The sequence below is a fragment of the Marmota flaviventris genome, chromosome 20 (assembly GCF_047511675.1).
Source record: "Marmota flaviventris isolate mMarFla1 chromosome 20, mMarFla1.hap1, whole genome shotgun sequence".
Lineage (NCBI taxonomy): Eukaryota > Metazoa > Chordata > Mammalia > Rodentia > Sciuridae > Marmota > Marmota flaviventris.
Genome location: NC_092517.1, coordinates 8,788,234 through 8,808,408, shown reverse-complemented (window position 1 = coordinate 8,808,408; position 20,175 = coordinate 8,788,234). Strand labels below are relative to the sequence as shown.

At 46.7% G+C, this 20,175-nt stretch overlaps 1 protein-coding gene across 4 annotated transcripts; it reads right to left on the bottom strand.

The window, feature by feature from the left end:
• Positions 1 to 875: 875 nt before the first annotated feature.
• On the bottom strand, positions 876 to 16,055 carry Trnt1 (tRNA nucleotidyl transferase 1). Of its 4 annotated transcripts, none has more exons than XM_034636012.2 (8): positions 15,994 to 16,055; positions 15,071 to 15,243; positions 9,815 to 10,008; positions 7,769 to 7,907; positions 4,896 to 5,022; positions 2,681 to 2,874; positions 1,788 to 2,038; positions 876 to 1,676 (listed from the first exon to the last, which is right to left on the bottom strand). In XM_034636012.2, exons 2-8 carry the CDS (start codon positions 15,216 to 15,218, stop codon positions 1,422 to 1,424), a joined length of 1,308 nt encoding a protein of 435 aa, XP_034491903.2. In that variant the 5' UTR covers positions 15,219 to 15,243; positions 15,994 to 16,055; the 3' UTR covers positions 876 to 1,421. The 4 variants fall into 4 exon arrangements, with proteins under 4 accessions (XP_034491903.2, XP_071462087.1, XP_027787782.3 ...); XM_071605986.1 differs by lacking the exon at positions 15,994 to 16,055 and adding an exon at positions 15,904 to 15,925; XM_027931981.3 differs by lacking the exon at positions 15,994 to 16,055 and adding an exon at positions 15,704 to 15,881.
• Between the last annotated feature and the right edge of the window lie 4,120 nt (positions 16,056 to 20,175).

The window sequence follows — 20,175 nt, the reverse complement described above, 5'->3', positions numbered from 1 at the left end:
CTCTCATGTGGGATTCCAGTGTGGGGAGTGGTCCTTGGGCTTTGCGAGTGTCCTTTCACTGTCCATGTGGAATAAAGCTGCAAAAGTTTAGCAGGTGGTTGGTACCCCAGGGCTGTTAGACCTTAGACTCATAGCCTTCGGGTAGCCGGTTGCTCGCAGCAGAGGTGTGGAGGGCCTATGCTCTACAGGGTGGAGAAACGCCTGCGTCCTAGTGTAACTACAGGGAAGGGTTGGGGAGGGTTCATCCCACCTTGCTCCAGCTCCTGGGCAGGGAACCCAGTGTTTGGGACACATGGCATACATGAGGACGGCAGAAGCAACCCTCGGGTCAGCAGGCTTCTCTTTAATCAGGGTTTAGCAGAGGAGCCAATTGCCAAGCACTGGGCTGGGATCATCTTCAGGGCAGAAGATGGCAGAGGCTGAAGCAAGGGTCTGGGTTATAAGGCTTCATTTAGGGTAACTGCTCCACTCCATTAAGGTGGGACAGGAACGTGCCTGGGGCTTATCAGGGTATAGAGGTCAGGTGACCCATGGTGGGGGTTCCTTTTGTGTTCCTTTGCTCTGGCTGAGGCCTGGGATTTTAAATAACAGCTTAGGGAAAATGTCCTTGGACTCCTTTTCCACATCCTTCAGTCTACAGATATCTTCATAATACCGTCAGTACTCACCCACTAGTGCTAGCGCCACTTCTTCTCAGCAGTGTGCTCTGCAAAACCTCTTTTAGCAACGTCCAAAAATTGCTACTTGCTCATAGGCTACAAAGATGCTATGGCTGGACAGAAAGGAAAAAGCAGCTGAAACAGACACAGTCTCTCTGCACCTGGCGAGAAGACTCCAAATAGGAAAAGGGTGTCACCAAGTGTGTATGCCACCGCGCACCAAAACCAAAAGGACTGTTTTATTAAAATATCAGGCTCAAGGATGCATAGGGTTAGGACACCACCACCTTCATGATCACCTCCACAGTAAAACCCGCACTGCTGTGCGTGCCACCCCACAAGCACTCGTATGTTACACGGGAGTCTTAATCCAAGTGTGTCAGGTGTCTACAGGCACCGGGCAACCTTTATTTTGGATCTCGTACAGGACCCGGAACCCATCAGAGGCCATCACTGTACAGACCAGCCCGGGTGGTCATCCCCTCGGCAGACATTAACGTTTTCCTGTTCGAGGCAGTTACCAGGTGGTAGGACTACCACCCTCTGGGGACATCCCACCCTACTTTTCCAAGAATGCCAAGTACAGCCACACCACTCTGGGAGGAGGCAGACACCCTTTCAGTGCCGGAAGCACAGTTTCACAAAGTCAATGTCAAGATATCCTGTGAACCAGCTTGAAAGCCCCTGTCGCCTCCTAAACCTCATCAGGGGAAGCGGAACGAGAGCCCGTTTACCGGCCGCCATGGCGTGGCGGGTTCCGGGTCAGCTCTCCGTCTTCTTGATGTGACTGAGGAGCTCCTCCTTCTCCATCCGGTAGCCACTTTTCTTCCACTGTTCGCGCAGCTGCTGCAGCAGAGCCCCGATCTCCTTTCCCGAGGAAATGCCCACCTTCCTGATGTCGTGGCCACTGACGGGGAAGGGGGGCACCGACCAGCACTGCATTTCCCGGAGGAGACCGTGCTCGCCCTGATACTTGAGCAGTTCACACACGCGGGCCGCCGCGTCCGGCTCCCTAGACTAGGGGCAGACACGTGTTAGTCCGTCACCAACGCTCACTGGGACCTTTCCCACTCAAAACAAGTCGAGCCGAGACGTGCGTCCCGTGGGAGCCGGCGAGGCCATACTCACGTCTATGACGAAGTCCTGGTAGGGCTTCAGGGGCTCGGGGCCGTCCGCCCTCCTCAAGTCCTTCCTGTGTTTCACCAGAAACAAGCCAAGATTCTTCTCCTCTCTTGAAATCTTCAACCTCAGATCCAACTTTGTCACGTCGTCCTGTGCTTTGAACAGCGAGGCCAGGAGAGTCATGGGCTTTGGTGCGAAGCCTTCCACGTTCCCACTGACCCTGTCGAACTCTTCCAGACCCGCGTTGCCAGGCAAGCCTGCAAACCAAGGCAGCCCACCCCCGTTATCCACCGCACAGAAGAGCCTTCCACCCGAGCCAGCCGTCAGTGTAGTCACAGAAATGCCCTCACTGCCACTCATCCTATCCACGGTCTCCTCCCTGTCCCTAGTGTCACTCTCCAAACCTGAGATATCCCTATGTTCTCTCCCAGCCCCATCGGAGGTCCACAGACAGTGGTGACACCTGATCCGCAAGGTACACCGTCTCCAACTCCCGCCTCCTGCCCTGCTTCACAGAACCCACCCCCCCCCCAGTCCGTGAGCCCCTCTGCCTGTGAACATGAATGTGACATTACTGAATCACAAGCATCGACTGTCCGTCAGCAGGAGAGCGGTTACTTCTGAGCCCCTTTATTCCATCAGAAATTAACCCAAGAAGCAGAGGCTCGTCAAACCCAGCTCTGACTGCAGAGGCCACTGCGGGCGAAGGGTTCCCGATGACCATGACAAAACTGACCCACCCTAGCCCCTAGATTACCTTGGAAGAGTTTTTTAAAATAGGCCAGTTCTCTACTAAGAATTCTTGAGCCAAATGACTCAACACATTTTTCCCTTATGAAATTTTGGAAGTAAGACAATTTCTTGCCAAAAACTCAAAACATTTTATAACCTGGTCTCACCTATGTAAGGGGCCACATCAAGATCATAGATGAGGTGCATCAAATGATTTACGTGGTTACCAGTAAGGATTTTCTTCAGTTCCACCCAAATCCTCTCTCCCGATATCCCACCCAAGCCTTTAGCATTTTCTGTGATGGCCTCCAGAGTCTCGGGATCATGGTCACCAGGTTTGTCCACAATTCTGCCATAAAACCTGTAAGACAAAATCTCCCCTTCATTATCTCTACATACTACATTCCATTGTTCCACATTATGTTATATTCCACTCATCCGTTCACTGGAAAGAAAATACACAGAACCAGTTAGGTCTAGGAGACACCCAACACACCATCTGGCCAGTTCTCCACCTTTGTTTTCCTCCAGATGAAGAAGCCCAAGATGTAGAACTTTCTCAAGGAGAGACAGAACTAGAACACCCAGGCCTCTGCTCTGCTTCCCGGGAAGCTAAGAACAGCCACCCAGAGAGGACCTGAGGGGCACTTCACAGCAGGTGTATGAAAACAGCACCCTGTGAAGGCCCCGTACCAGGCAGGGTTCCCTAACAAAGCGGGGTGACCCCTCAAAGCTCCCGGCATACAACCCACTGCTCTAAGGAAGGCCTTCAAATGGGACAAGTCCACCGCAGACGCCACAGCCTGTCTCAGAATCTCAGGCCACAAGCCTTCGGGTGCACTGGTCCCACAGCATGCTCCTAAGATTCACTAGTGATTCACATAAAATGCTAGATAAACATGGCTGAACTTGTGTTCAAGTGATGGCTGCTCTTTTGTACAGAGAGATTGCTTAAAAGTATTCAAGTTCACAGAAATATCACTTATTGATAAAATATGTATGATCTGACACAGAGCCTTCTGAGAGCGACTCCCAACCAGCAAAGGACACACACGACCACATGTCACTAGCCAGTTAGGATAGTTCTAACAAGGTCAGAGTCTGAAGTTCAGAATCGCTGCTACTGAAGCACCGAGAGGAGATGAACTACAGGATGGACAGCGGTTTCATACTTGAACCACACAAGGCCACAAGTGTCCATGAGGGTCTGCCCACTATGAACACACTGCAGAGGGGTCTCAAAAACTAACAAGCATACACTGTCCCACTGCCAGGCACACTGAGGGTCACGAGATCATAGTGTCCAAGGCACAGGCACTCCAGTGTCGACTGGGAGACTACTCACAACGCCAAGAAATGGAAAGGCATCTACCAACTCACAAATGGATAAAGAAAGACAGCACGGCACATTTAGAACACTATTTGGCCATAAAAAAAGAAATCCTATCATTTGGGGTAAAACAAGGATGGACTTAGGCTTCTTTATGCTAAGTGAGCTGAGCCAGGCAAAGTCAAGTACTGCATGCCTCATTCCCACAGGAGCTTAAGGAGAAAGGTCCTACCAGATGCTGGGGAGTCGGGCCAGGAGGGGTGTCAGAGAGCAGGAAGGCGTTCTGCTGTGCTACCACAGAGCGGGGTGACAACAGACCGTGGTGAATGCACTACACGTTCCAAAGAGCTTAGAAGTAGTCCTCTCAATATTCTCACCATAACAAACACGACACGTGAGAACAGATAACGTGACCTGACTTAGACACAACAGTGCACCCATGGATCAGAACATCACATGACACCCCATAATAATGTGCAAGTTTTCTGTTTTTATGTAATAAAAAAATAAATTTGATTTTAAAAAAATAACAGTCACTGCTATCCACATAACCAGCGTGTACCCTGCTAACCAAGTTCACACCAGCTCTGCGTGTGTTTACACTTTGATTTCCACTGGTCACCTCCCCGGCCTCTTTCACCAGTGTCACCTGTGGTAAGGCACCAAAGCTTCTCCACAGCACAGAGGGCCACAGGCTGCATGAAGACACTGCCACCCACTCCTCAGGACCCAGCTCAGTGCCTGGTCTGGGACAAGTGCTCGAACCCCAGGATGACAAGTGAAAGAAAACCTTCAGCCCCAGGAAAAATGAACATTAAAAAAAGGACACGAAGCTGTCACATGCAAAAGATCACAGCACAGAGCCCAGGAAGGAGAAGGAAAAACAGAGCATCTCAAAACCTCTCTCCACCCAGGGCAGGTGAGTCGCCGCTGCCCGTGGACATGGGTGTCAGCGCTTCCCACACCCACACCCACCAGTTCTGCAGACCAGAGTCCCGCTTTGGTGAGATGAAAAACCACAAAAGTTTTAAAATTAAATTTAAAAGTCTTACCTGAAATATCTTAAAATTCGAAGATAATCTTCTTGTATTCTCTGCTTAGCCTGCCCAACAAATCTAACTTTCTTGTTTTTTAAATCTGCATAGCCATTAAAGTAGTCAAATAAGGTACCATCAAAACCTGTTCAGAGGGGAATAAAAAAATCATCATCAGCAAAAACTTTAAAACACAAAAAAATCAGCTCAAAACTATCACAAATAGTAAAAACTTAGCATATTTCAAACTCATAAAATTAAAATGCAGACAATAATAGGATTCCTGTATACATCACAACCACATAATGCTTCCTCGGGGAAAATGCCAGATCTGTATATGGTGGGGTAGGGAGACAAGACTCCAGACAAGCTAACACTCAAAGTTAACATAGGCAGATAAGCACGTGCACACACACACACACTCCCCGCAGAAATCAGTAAAAAAGCCATAGAAAAATATTTTTATAATCCTAATCCTAAAACAAATCCATAAGAAAGACCTTTCATACTTTATCACAAAAGCAAAACACCAAGCCACACTCAAAATTAGACATAATAAACAGAACTGGGGGGTGGGGGAGCCTGCTGGCAAGGACACACCATGCAGAAAGGGACACTTCTGGAAAGTCGTGGCTGTGTATCAAGACCAGTGGCTGACGTCTATGTGCAAAAGATAAAACACACAGACCGTAGACACAGAAAACAGGCTGAAATACATACAGGAAATACAGAAGCATCTTAAAAAATGCAGATTTTCAGCCTAGTCCTGAGAAATGCAATCGTCCACTTTTCTCTAGCTAGGCCAACCCCCAGCGGTCATGGGCACAGCCAGACGGGGTACGCGAGGCAGGGTGCCCTGCCTGTCCACCTCAGGGGCGCCCTCAGGCAGCCTCCTCCTGTGAACTCTGAGGTAAGCCTGTTATTTGTTCCTAAAATGGATGTGAACAAACCCCACCATTAAATGCCACTGCCTATATTAACTGAAGGGAAAAATGGGCCCGTGAACTAATATAATCTAGTCCCTAAACACCTCAGGTCAGGGGACTGAGATCCTCACACCTCCCAGGTGAGATCTCCACAGAAGGCCAATGGAGACAGCTGGTCACTGCAGGGACTAAGAATAAGACAAAACAACACTTAGAGCAACCCACCAACCCAGGTGGGCGCATCAGGAAGTGCCCGTCCACCAAGCTCTGCTTGACCTCCCCGAGCCGACCGGCCAGCTCAGACTCACTCTAACCCTTCCCGAGTGGTTTGGGATCTGCACAGGGTGCTGCTGAAAGTCACCACTCTAATGATCCGTGCAGATTTCAAAAGCTCCAGATTAAAGTCATGAAAGACAAATCAAAAGGTTTAAAAAAAAAAACACATGGACCCCTGCCTGACCACAGAAAAGCAAACGACATAGTAGGTCTTCATATTATTTCTTCTAATAAAAGGCGCCTGACTCTCCCTAGTGACCCTGACCCTGGAGATACTAAGGGTTTGTTTTCAGTAAAGACCACATTCTGGAGGAAAACCATGGAAATATGACAAAAGCAAAAATCACGGTGGAGGAAGCCAAGAAACCACTCAAAAGCGCCAGAACCACTGACATTGGTACGACGAGGCTCGGAGAAACCCGGACCAAAAACAGGGCTAAAAGGTGAGGATTAGTGAATATCGGCACTGGTGGCCGTTCTGTTTTGTTCTCCGTCTCCTATAAATAAAGACGCCCTGGTCAACAGTATCCCCTCCACAGCCCCGCGGCTTCAGTCAGGATCCAGATCCCATCACTTAGAAGATGTGCACCGTGGCCAAGCACCCTGGGTTCAACACCGAGATTCGCCTCACAGAGCCGCCAGGGTCACTAAAGGCAGGAAACATGCTCTCAGCAGCGCCTGGCACACTGTAAGGGTTCAGCAATGCTATAAAGCCACAGCACCCAGAACGGCTTTTGTTTTGTAAAATATCTCAAAAAACAATACGCACTTTCCCTTTAACTATGCTTACAAGAGGTCAGCACACTGCATCACTCGGCGCAGTCGCAGCCCGTGAAGCCTTCACTATAAGGAGAGAAAATGCGCACCCGCTGGGCGCCCCGGTCATAAATCCAAGTTGTACAAATGCGAGCCCCATCTTGGCTCTTGGACCTGAACTTTGTATTGAACTTCTGGCACTTTCTTCACCTGTCAAATGGGAAACCCACTAAATGAGGGTGCCCACTGGTGTGTCCAGATCCCAAGGGGCCCTAGAAATGGCATCTGTCATCAGGTGGTCACACTCGGGCCTACAACTGGCCTTCCCGACCCGTGACACAAATCTTAATTAGAATTGAAAAAATCACGTATCAATAATGGTTCAAACACTAACCCAACTCACATCACTTCTGTTGACACTAAAGACCACACACAGGTCTCACCCCGCACACTGCCCCCGATGACTGGCAATTCCTAAGACGCAATGCTAAGAAGCCATCTAAGGCTCTGTGGAGGCACAACGATAAAACTGAGCTGAAGTCATCCCTGTCGTGTGCCACCGCAGAGGGAACAGGGACAGAGAGGAGGCATGTGCACAAGGACAATGCAGAGGCAGGAGCGGCCCATGGTGGGACACGTCTGCTCCCACTGTGCAGATGCAACTAGGAAGCCACAGGCCAGGAGGGACCAGGCCCCGTTCCAACCATTCACAGCCAACAGATCGCCCAACGCTCACAACAAGAAACAGCGTGGGCATCTCCAGTTCCCAGACAGTGAGCCACATAGACAGCCTAAGCCAGGGACTGTGACTGCGGCCAACGACACCCTCAGCCACACCGGACGCAGTGCCTGAAGTGAAGCACATTTCCAGGACGCAGGCTTTAAGACGCACTCACACAGGCTGGATGAAAACATCTCGTCTCCACACATTACCTAGAAACATAGAATTTATAGTGAGATCTCTGCGCTCAGCGTCTTTCTGCCAGTCGGTCGTGAACTCCACCTCGGCGTGTCTTCCATCAGTGACGACATCGATACGTAGTGTAGTGATTTCAAAATTTTCTTCATGAAGCTGCAATACATTGTTTTAAAAAATCAATATTCAGTACCACTAGATAGACCGGGGGAAGTTTTTCTTCTCATCAACTCACGGAACTGTGATCCTAGACATTGGATCTCATGTCTTTTTCAAGCCCACTACTGCACCTACACCTCGAAAACAAGAATAAGTGAAAAGATACACGGCCCCTCCCCTTGTTCCACTTGGTTTTCAGAATGGTAACAATCAGGGGCTCGGGAGGCTGAGGCAGGAGGATGGCAAGTTCAAAGCCAGCCTCACAACTTAGTGAGGCCCTTTGCAACTTAGCAAGCCCCTGACTCAAAAGCAAATATTTAAAAAGAGCTGGGGATGTGGCTTGGTGGTTAAGCATCCCTGGGTTCAATTCCTGGTGCAAAAAAAAAAAGTTAGCTATAAAACAGCCACCAGTAGATACTTCAGAAGGCCTGGTGATAGCTCCATGTGTCACTGCCCCAGAGGACCAAGACAGTGTCACTGATGACCCTGACCCTGCAGAATCCTCAGCTAATGTGTATGTGACAAAAACAGTTAAGGAAGTTTAACCAAAAAAAAAGAATTTCTAATAGAAAAACTTGTAGAATAGAATGTAAACAAGGTATTTCTACAGTACTTGTGTTTTCACCGAAGTGCTACTACAAGGGTCACAGAATTAACAGAACTGCCTAGCATCAGATTTCTCAGCACATATTCCTATTAAGCACTGCAAGACTGTCCACCAGGAAAGACCCTTAAAAACAAAAGGCCACTAAAGTTGCAAATGTGATTCAAAGGTCCAGAGATCAAGTGAAGACGTTCCCACAAAAGTGAAAAATACAAGACGTAAGGACAGAGAAAGAGAAGACAGGACCTTCTCAGAAGACGGGCACCTGGCCCAGGTCCACAGGAAGACACTTCCCGAGGAGAAGGCCCTTAACAAGGGAATAAGGCAGGCCAGCGGTGCCCTGCACAACAAGGACAAAACCCAAACCCAGAGATGTCTCCTTGGAATTAAAAACACCACAGTGGGAGGACCCAAAGGCTTCAAAAAGGAAAAAATAAAACCACCAGATTTCCAGCAAAGCAGAAACCTAAATGGGATCCACTCCTCAGTGGCAATAGCAGAAACTGGAAAACAAAGTCTCGAATTTTCTGACAGAAAACTATTCCCAGATGGAATAATAGTGGGGCCAAGCCAGTTCAGGGTTAAATAAAAAAATTTTCATTCATGTGGGGCTTGCTCAGGCCTCACCTACTCAAAGGAGAGGAAGAACCAAGAGAGATCCCCACACGGGACCCAGAAAAAGGGAGGTGTAACAAAGAAAAGGCTCCCCCCCCAAAAAAGTCCTGAAACATGGTGTGCTTCACTGGTGGGAAGAACTTTACAGCTCTGCAGAGTGGCACCGAGCACGTGGCCCTCGGAGAGCTACGCAGAGGACAGCGGCAGGACCGCAGGAAGGACCACACACCCAGGACCACCCTCACAGTGCAACCCTCCACACGGGGCTGACCAACACCGACAGGGACACACTGGGAAGGTGGGAGGAGAGCCACACGCCTGCTGTTGACAAGGCCACAGAGGAGGAAGGGCAGCATCTTCAAATGCAAAATTAAGAACAAAACCTGAAGCATATGGACTTGTTTTTCTTTTTTAAATAAACTACCAATACTTTTTACAGTTAGACTGCATTCCTTTAAATTATTATTTTTTTAAAAAAAGGGGGGGGGCAGGGGCTGGAGGTAAGAGCTCAGTATCAAACTCAGTTAAACATCATGGTTGTAACTCGGCAGGACACAGCCTCTGGACAAAACCCTTGGTAGATACTATTATTAGGTTTTTTGTCACTTGCTTTTTCAATAAAACATTATCATACTTTCTAAAATGACAAAAGCCGCATGCGATGTGTCGCCAGCTCTGCACTCACCCGGGCGGTGATGGTCCCGTGCTTCTCCCCCTTGTTGTTTATCATCCGGATGCCGGCTGCCTGGAACATCTCCTTCATCTGCGACGGGGTGGCCGTGGTGGCAAAATCCACATCCTGAGGCTTGACCCCATTCAGCAGATCCCTTACTGCTCCTCCTGCTATTCTCAGCTCGTGATTCTCTCTGACAAACAACTCTGGAATGGCAGAAGATGTTTATTTCTATATGCTTTTTCTGACAACCAGAGGAACAAGGTTTTCCACCTACTAGAGACAGCAGAGATCACAAAAGTGAGCCCTTCCACGGGAAAATGAGAACAAGGCCCACAGAAGGGGCGATGGCCTGCCTGCAGCAGCATGCCTCTGAGATCTTAGGGGGCAGAGACCAGGCCAACTTCTCTGCCAACACAGAAAATAACACCAATTCCACAGTGCCCAAGGCCTCGACATCAATCCAGATTATTACCAAGAAGGAAGCTTTCTTTCTTGGAGTTTACGTGCACACTTCAGTGTTCTGGCAATTCTCTTTCTGAATACGTGGAGAGGCGGTATGTTCGTGCATGACACTACCAAATACCAGCCCGCCACTCCACGTACACGTTACAGCCACAGCCTTCAAGAAACAATCTGCACCTAGTGTTTGAAACCCATTCTATGTTCCAGGCAGAACCACATGAACGCTGGAATCCCTGTACTCAGCTACATAGGACGAGGCAGAGCGGCTATAACTAAACCCCTACGATGACAATGACACCATATGAAACCCTCCAACAAAGACATCCAATATGGCCCGACACTGCGGGTGATGCAGCTCCAAGCCACCCTAAGAGTTTCACTGCACAACACAAAAGCAATTTCTGCCCACGCTGGACCCAGAACAGTTAAGACAACTCTCTAAAGTGTCTGAACACAGACAAAACAGGAACCCTGTCCAAGACACACCCTAGAAGGACTGAGGACTGCTCCTGACTGATGGACAAGACATAGTCTCAATGTTCTCACCTTCTAGGCAAGAACCAAGTCATCCAAAAGTCGCTTCTGCACCTGGAGAGCATCAAGTGCAAGGCAAAGCCCCACTCCCTGAACCAGCTACAGAACCTCTGCAACCCACATCCTCAAGAACTCCTCCCAAGACCCTCTTTCCAAGGTGCTCCAGGACACCTGGCGTGTCCCCGGGGTGCTGGCTAGGGGTCACTGCAGTATCGACCACATCCAACCCTCATCAAGGTCCAGCAGCCCAACCACAACTCAACATGCAGCCCCCAACCCACCCTCTGTTCTGTCACCCACACCCTCTTCCACCCGCTCTTCCAGAGCCTTTCAGCCCCATCTTCCCTTGACAGCATTCAGTGAATTTCGTCAAAGCCGCCAACACAGCCTACATTTGTACATACACACAACCTACACAAAATGGTCTCCTCTCCCGTTTCTCAGGATAGCAAACCTAGCATTCCTCCCCTGGCTCCCGATAAACTCAACTGCAACGATTAGAAAGAGTGTCTTGTTGGAAAGTCTACTTTTTTCTTAAGTTTTCATGTTTCAAAGCAAAACACTATCAAAGAATCTATAGAACACAAAACAAATATTCCATTCATTAGAGTCTAGTGTAATTAATAAAATGGTTAGAATTAAAGTTATACAGACAGCAATATTTTTAAGGTTCTCCAGCTGGCTTCACTAAAATGAAAACTTAAATTCAACGTCACTCAATAAATTGCATTTCAGAAAGACAGATACAGAACCCAAAGAAATCCATTCGTCATTTTGATTACCCCTGTTATTACCTAATATTTCCAAAAACTTCACAATTCTGGATTTTAAAAATACCACTTTTCTCTGATATGTGGAAGCCAGTCCAACATAAGGGGGAGAATAAAGAGGGGAAGAAATGGAAAAGGAGGGATTCCATCAAAATAAAAAAGATGAGTGTACTAGAGGAAGGGGCTCGAGGGGGGAGGAGAGGGCCAGGATAGGTGAGAACAGTGGAGGATGTGACCTCCCTGTGCGTGAACACCCACAGTGGCCCTCACCACCTGTGCACACACAAGATACTGCCTGAAAGGAAGAAAGAAAAAGTAAACACAGGAAGACCAGGGCAGGAAGGAGAGAACGGGGAGGGAAGAGGGGAGGGCAGGGAACCACACTGGGAACTGAATCAGAGCAAATTCTATTCTATACCTGTGTAACTGTGTCAAACTCAATCCCAATTTTCTGAATAACTAATAAAGATCCAATAAAAAAGGAAAAAAAATTAATACAATTGAGAAAAGCACATTTGTCTGTGGAACAGCAGTCATAAAAATTACAGCAAAGGAACGACTCTACATTAACCTAAAGGGGTAGGCGCTCTCAGACTTACGGATTCCTCCATCCTACAGACACAGGGACACACGCAACATTCCTCTGTAAGCTACACACACACTCAACAAAGATGACATCTGATACAACTGTATTTAATTGTAATGTATACCTTCCATTGTGCTCATTTGCTCCAACTACCACACCTTGATAGTGATTGTTAATTATTCTTGTTCACAACGTTGACTCAAGACCATACAGTGTCAGAATTCTTGTAATTATTGCCTATTTTTAATTTTAATTTCCAATCAAATTTTCAGGAACTACTTCCTTTGATTTTGGATCCTGAGTGCCGGCGTGGGGTGGGGGATGATAAGCCAGAGGGACAACTGGAAAGAGCCCTGCATGGCAGGACCATCACTACCAGAAACACTGTCTGTTCCAACAGCCTCCACACTTGAAGAGCATTCACTGCTCCTACTGTCCCAAATACAGGCTTTCTGACATCATCCAGCAAGGACTAGGAACCTCAGGCAAGTGACTGAGGCAGTCCCAGTGAGCACACTAGCCATGAAGCTCGGGCAAAACTCACCTATAATTAACAACTCAGCCTCAGCTCTAGCCTGGGGAAATAACCTTCAACATCACTAGACTACATGGTTGTACTAAAGCATAAGGAAAACTTAAACGTATGAAATGACCTGACAAACCCTATCTTACATGACCATAACACACTATTCTAGCCTCCAGAATTCTTGCAAAACCTGATTTTACACAAGGCAACATAACTATCAGGATTTGAGAACTGTTATAAGACCATTTAAACTGCACCAATCAGCAGGCTTTGGACACTGCATTTTACCAGGGCACCCAAGTCTCTACAAAGGAGCAAGGAAGAGATAAAGTGATCAATTTGCCATCTGTGTAACAGTGCATTCTTGCCACTGCTATCACAGCCTACAACATGCCCAAATCCTCACTGGCCCGTCTTTCAAGTGCAGGATCCTGGAAGCAACCAGTACCTCTATTTTATACTATTAAGGTTCTAACTCCCTTAGGACTTCATGTCTTAGTGTGAAGAAAATTCACAAGTTAAACTCGCATTTAGAAACTCAAATGTAACTCTCAGAAGATGTTCAAAAAATTATAGCAATCAATATCTAGAACCTTATCTCAAAAAAAAGTGCACTATGAGTAGGGATGGGCCACTGAGAGAATTTCTGCAACTGAGAATGAAAAAACTGGTAGCTGGAATTGCATAAAAAGAAAGAATTTTCAGTGAACCCAAAATTGGACCTTTTAGGTCAGTGCTGTTCAAACAGCAACTGCTAGGTACTTGTGGTGGTTGAGCACCTGAAATGTGATGAGTCTGATTAGAGATGGTGCTGTGATAAAGATAGGACAATTTGGAAGTCTTAGAAGAATACACAATATCTCACTAATTTGTATAAAATTTCATATTGAAATGATAGAATTTCACCTACAGTGGATAAAATATGATGTACTGAAAATAATTATTAAAATTATTTTCTTTCTGCCTTTCAATAGGGTTAATAGGAAAGCTTACAGAAAGTATAGGTCATACACTTCCACTGGACCAAGAGTCTCTCTCATTTTTCATTCAACCTAATTAAATCACACTGAAGCCATGGGCATAACCAAACTTAAATTTAAGCCCTCTACTTCAAGATTACCTGAAGAGGGGCAGGGGATGTGGCTCAAGTGGTAGTGTGCTTGCCTGGCATGCGTGAGGCACTGGGTTCGATCCTCAGCACCACATAAAAATTTTTAAAAAAGATATTGTGTCCACCTAAAGCTAAAAAATAAATATTTAAAAAAAAAAAAAAAAGACTACCTGAAGAACATAAAAGAAACAAAAAATTCTGGACCATTTACCTCAAATGTGCCTAAAAAGAAACCATCCAATCTCAAAAATAAGAACGTAAACTTGGGAATAGGAATGATAATGTTAAAGTAATGGTTCTTCTACCTTCTGTTCACCAGAATTAATGTGTGGAGTTTAAAAAACAAAAACAAATCAAAAAAAAAAAAAAAAAAAAAAACCCACAGGTGCTCCTCCTTGGTAGGGTTGAGCTGGAGGGAAAGCTGGGGGTGGAACCCCATCATCCACATATTTTAAATCTCACCAGCAGCTGGGCCTGAAAAGCACCCTCCAGCTCATTTCTACATACATACAACTCAACGCACCCACAAGGGCACCACTAAAACTCCCAGACTTTGAAATGCAGCCATTAGGCTACTTAGACATCATCAGTAGGTGATGTGAAGGACCAACACTGATAAAACAGTGGCGACATCAAAGAGATGCTGCCATAATCGGACACTGAGCTAAGCCAATCTAAATAGTATAAAATGGTAGAACCTAAATAGTATAAAATAGAGGTACTGGTTGCTTCCTGGATCCTGCACTTGAAAGACTGGCCAGTGAGGATTTGGGCATGTAACTAATCAATCTAGTGTTCCTCCTAGATTGATTTTGTATGTGCACAAGTGAAAGGAATTTCTATTTGCTTCTGCCTTCAGTTCTCTCAGAAGGCAATTAAACAGAGCTTCAGTGTTTACACATGGGGCTCTGACATCAGAAGGCCCAGGTTAAAATCCAGCCCTCCAGTTAATAATAGGGGCAAAGCACTTCCCATTCCTAGGCATGTGACCTCCTCCAGGTGAAAAGAAAATGTACCTACACATTAGGACTGATCCCATCATGTGTGGGACTTGGAATCATTCAGCTAAGTCAGGCCTTTTAATGGGGTCAACATCTCCTGTCTTCTAATGAACCGACTGTAGTTCTCCATTACCCGTAAGAAAGTCTCCCCCCGCCCCACCTTTCTCTTTTCTCATTAACTCAACAACGATAAAAGTACCGGTTGGCTACACGAGCTGGCCAACCCGTGCCCCTCCCTTGACACAGGCTTCCAAAGCAAAAAAGGGACCTCTCACCTGTCAGGCTCTTCAATCCTTCCGTGAAAAGGGACTGGAACTCTGGAGACTGTACCTTCATGGTGAAGAGCCGCCGCTTCAGAAGGCACAGCCTACTCCAGCTGCAGCTCAGGACGGGCCGGTGCCGCAGACATAGGTGCCTGAGCATCGAGAGAGGGTCCCCAAGCACCCACCTGCAAGCACATGCACAACAAGGAAGTTCAAACACGGGACCAAGAGCAATCCCCCTCCTGTCCAAATGAAAGGAGGGCCATGCGACCCCCGGAAGGACCCCACCTCTAAGCTGGTGGCTGTCCAGTTCTGTAGCCCGAAGCCCCACGAGGCTCACTGATGTCCTATCTCCCGAGAAGCCGGCTCCGGGTTCAGGACCTGGGGCAGACTTCCAGAAAACTTAACTGGAAGACTTGCAAGAACGGCAGGCCTCCCCCAACGGGTCACGGTCACCCCGAGTGGCACCTGAAACTTTATGACTCCGGGGTGGTTCCTCGGAAGTGAAAATTAGCTGCTTTTCTCACTTCTCTCCTCCCGGCGTGCCCTCTGCTCGGCTTCCACGGGGGGCCCCTGTCCCCCCTGTCCTCCTCCCCCCCGCCCCGGAGCCAGGCCACAGCTGCCAGGCCCCCACGTGACCCCGACCTCGGTGACTGCAAGGGGACCGCGCAGTTCCTGGGAAAGCAGGGACCGAGGAGCGGCGTTTCCCATCGGGGGCGAGCTCCCCTCGCCGGGCCACGTGCGGCGTCCTGCACTTCCGCCTCAGAAAACCCCCGGGGACCCTGGCCGTGACCCCTGTCCTAGGACCCCACCACCCGGGGCGAGAAACGCGGCGGGGACGCGACCTCCACGCTGCGGCCTTGCAGCCCCGCGCAGGGAGCGACCTCTCGCCGCACCGCACTCCAGCCACCCCCAGGACGCGGCCGTGCGCTTACCGGCCCGCGCCTCCCCGCCACACGCACTTCCGGAAAGGTGTACGCTGTGGCGTCACGACGCACGATGGCCGGCAGCGAATAGGAAGTCTCGGACGGATGTGGGCGGGGCGTATCCCGGCTCTCCACGCCCCTCCCGCCTACGCACCACGCGACGAGACGCAGAGCCGAACTCCTCACGGGCTCCGGGAAGTCTCGCGAGGCTGCGGTGCTGCTGGAGGCTTGCAAAGTGCGCAGAGAGGTTCGCACTGGGTTTCAGAGACTCATAGAGCTTCAGCTCCCCGCTCCTGTGAAATTACTGTATTTTCCCACCTGGTTTGTGTTACCAGAGGCTACGCAGCTGCAAAGTGAAGAACCTGGATTGGATCCAGTCCTTTTTTTTATTTTTAAAGGCACAGAAGTGTGCAGAGGGTGGCAAAGACCATGAAGTCCTTTAAATAGGGGGTTTGGGTGGGGGGTCTTAATGCAACTTTCAAGTTACTTAATTTTCCTAGAGAAAAATACATATGCCATGGTATTTCTCTGGGTTGTTATTACAGGGTCTCTTGCCCTTAGGGAGTGTTCAGTAGCCCAATTTTATAAGCACCAGACTTTCCAAGGTGACAATCAGGGACACAACTTTGATTCAGTCTAAAACCTTAAGGGAGCAAGGAAAGCCCCAGTCCTTTCAGTTTTCTCTCCCAAGTCTCCCTCCTGTCACTCTAGACAGGACAATTTTATGCTAACCGATTTGACAACATGGAGGAAATGAGCAGATTCTACTTAAAAAGATAACTTAGAACTGAAATGGGGTAGAAATGTAAATCTGAATAGCCCTTTATCATTTTATTTTTTTTAATTGAATTTTGTTCAACAAACTTGCTGCAAAGGTAATTCCAGGCCCAGATGATTTCTATGTTCAAAATGATCAAATCCTTAAGGAAGAAATAACACCAATTCTGCACAAAGTTTGTACAGAAAATGGAGAAAATACTTCTCATCTTAAGGCCAGTATAATCCTAATAGCAAAGGTGAAATAAATATTACAAAAATTAATTTACAGACTGATTTACCCTACCAACATAGAAAACAAAATTAAAATGTGAGCAAACAATCCAACAAAATAGGAAGGGAACTCATCATTATTGACCTGGGTTTATTCCAGATACAAAGAATGCTAGCTGGATTTAATGTTCAAAAACAAATTCATGTAATTCAACAAACTAACAGACTAAAAAGAAACTTTTATGATCATCCCAATAGATGCAGAAAGAGCACTTACTATTCAACACCCATCATTATAAAAAGTGTTCAAAAACTGAAGTTAAAAGGGACTTCCTCAAGATTCTAAAGAAATAAGTACATCTAATATCAGACTTCATGTTAAAATTTTAATCACTGCCCCCTAATATCAGGAATAAGGCCGAGATGTCCAGACTTAACCACTCACTTTCAACCTGTGACTATAGTTCATCACTATTAACAAAAAAAAAAAGAAAGAAAGAAAAAGAAGTTAAAAACGTGGAAGAAGCTATGACCATTCTCTCCATACGGATGTGATGGTTAACACAAAAACCATGAGACACAACAAAAAAACTACTAAAACTAGTAAGTAAAGTCAGAACAGTTTAGGATACACAGTTAACCTACAAAAATAAATTTATTGTTATACTAGCAGCAAAAATATGGAAGGTAAATCTGCATACTGCTTATATTCTATATAAATTCTATGTAGCAGTAAATGTAACAAGAGAATCTATATAGTTGGAAACCAAGAGATGTTTGGTATCATCAGGAGGGAAGCTTCCAAGAAATCTACTAGAATGTTTGAAATCCAAACACCTGGCAACATCAAACACTGATGAGGATGTAGAGCTTTCATATACTGTTGGTAGGAACACCAACTTTTACAGCAGCTTTGAAAACCACTGTAGTAGTTTTTTAAACACTAACCGTATGCCTCAGCAGACCTACTGCTAGATATCTACCTGAAACAAAGGCTTGCATTCACACTAAAAAGTGTATTCGAATGGTTATAGCTTTATTCATAATTACCCAACACTAGAAATAACCCAAATTTTCTCCCAACAGATGAATGGATGAACAAACTTGGGTATGGAATACTTCTTGGCAATGAAAAAGGACAAACAATGGATAAATGTACAACAATGTGTTTGTCTCTCAACTTCTGGAATCTGAAAGCCAGATTCAAGAAGCCACAAAAATAATGATTTATATGACATGTGGAGCAGGCAGAGGCTGTAGAGACAAAAACTAGATCAGTTGTAGCAAGAGAATGGGGGTGAGAACAGTTCACAACCAAAGGACCTTGGGAGAATTTAGAAGGAGAAGGTGACAGAATTGTTCTAAAGTTTAATTTTGTGGGTTTGTTAAAATACACACAATAGTATGCCAAGTAGGGTGGACTTTCCATTGCATAAATTATACCCCGAAATAACCTAATCCCAAAATTAATTACATTTTTTTATATGAAAAAGCAACATGAAATTTTTTGAAGCATGGTTTAAACAGTTAAAGAAATGCTTAATCAGATAAATTCAATTATTGAATTATTCGTATAGGAAAGTGGAACAAAGAGATTTGAGGCCATTCAATGAAAGGGTAGAAGAGTTCTGTGGACAGAATGCCCAGTTGAAACCCCCCAGGAGATTATGAGAACCACCAAAGCCACCCAGGGTCCTCCCTCCTCTGCACAAGATGCTTACTACGATCATCTCCTGCTCAAGACCAGGAATTTCAAACTGGGTCATCTATCCCAAAAGATGGGACTTTGATAACTAAGGTAAATAAAACCTGACTTGCATTTGCTACTCAGAAATCCCCCATCTCTCTGTAAGTACTTTATGCCCCAAAGTCACACTCATGGACAGAGTGCTACTGGGGGCTAGTGGGCTTGTGCTGTTCTCTCCCAACACCATGAGCATTCTTCACCTAAAAGACACCATGACATTAAGAAGGAAAAGGAGAATAAAGATACCTTTATAGGTGGGGCATGGTGGCACACGCCTGTCATCCCAGCGACTCGGAGGCTGAGGCAGGAGGTTTACAAGTTGAAAGCCAGCCTCACCCAGCAGCTTAGCGAGGCCCTAAGCCACTTTACAAGACCCTGTGTCAAAATAAAATGTAAGGGGCTGGGGCTGTAGCTCAGTGGTGGAGCGCTTGCCTGGCACGTGTGAAGTACTAGGTTCGATCCTTAGCACCATATAAACAAATAAAAAATTCAACATTAAAAAAATAAAAATATAAAGGCTGGGGATCTAGCTCAGTTGGTAGAGTGCTTGCCTTGCAGGTACAGAGCCCTGGGTTTAATCCCCAGGACCAGAAAAAAAGGAAAATAAAATATAAAAAGTGCTGGGGATGTTGCTCAGTGATTAAGCACTCATGGGCACCAAAAAAAAAAAAAAAAGAAAGAAAGAAAAAGAAAAAAAAAAACTTTATATACACATATATATATTCGTGTGTGTGTGTATTTGGGTACTTATTAGATACCCCAGCCAAAGCTGGGGTATCTAAAAACTCATGATCAGTGCTTGTTCTGAGTATACCTGAGTACTTTGTTAGAGTCCCTCAAAGATCTTCCGTCCTTCTTCAACCTGGGCCAGATCTTGGGTCCTGTGTCTAGGCACCCATTGTCCCAGATGGGGCTCCGCACTGCCCACTGGTTCCTGTACGTTGTGCTGTGGTGAAGTGGTGCCCGTCCCTGCCATGTTTCCGTGGGTACCAAGCAGTTCACCAGCGTTAACCTGCATGGCACATGGACAGCCACCCCCCGCCCCAGGTATTCCACAGAACAGGAAACGGAGGTGAAGAGGTTGACTTGTGGGAGGTCACCAGAAGTGTAAAGGGCACTCTGACTCAAAACCACCACCGAGTGGGAGTGTGGGTCGGTGATCGAGAAAGGGGGAAAAAAATTGAGGTCTGAAATAAATACAAGAAAAGAAAAAAATAACCCACCACTGAACACCAAAAAGATTTGAAGGTGTCCCGGGCACCAGCCCAGGCAGGGCGAGGCACTTCACATGAGGACATTTGGATCTTGGTCCAACTGGAACAAGACATTGAAGGTTTGTCAAAGCAGGAGTTTCCCAAGATGGCTGCCCAGAGGAGCTGGAGGCCCGAATAGGAGGCTGGGGCTGGGGTCCCCCCGAGGAGGGCCAGGAGGAAAGCCTGCATTGCTGTCCTCGG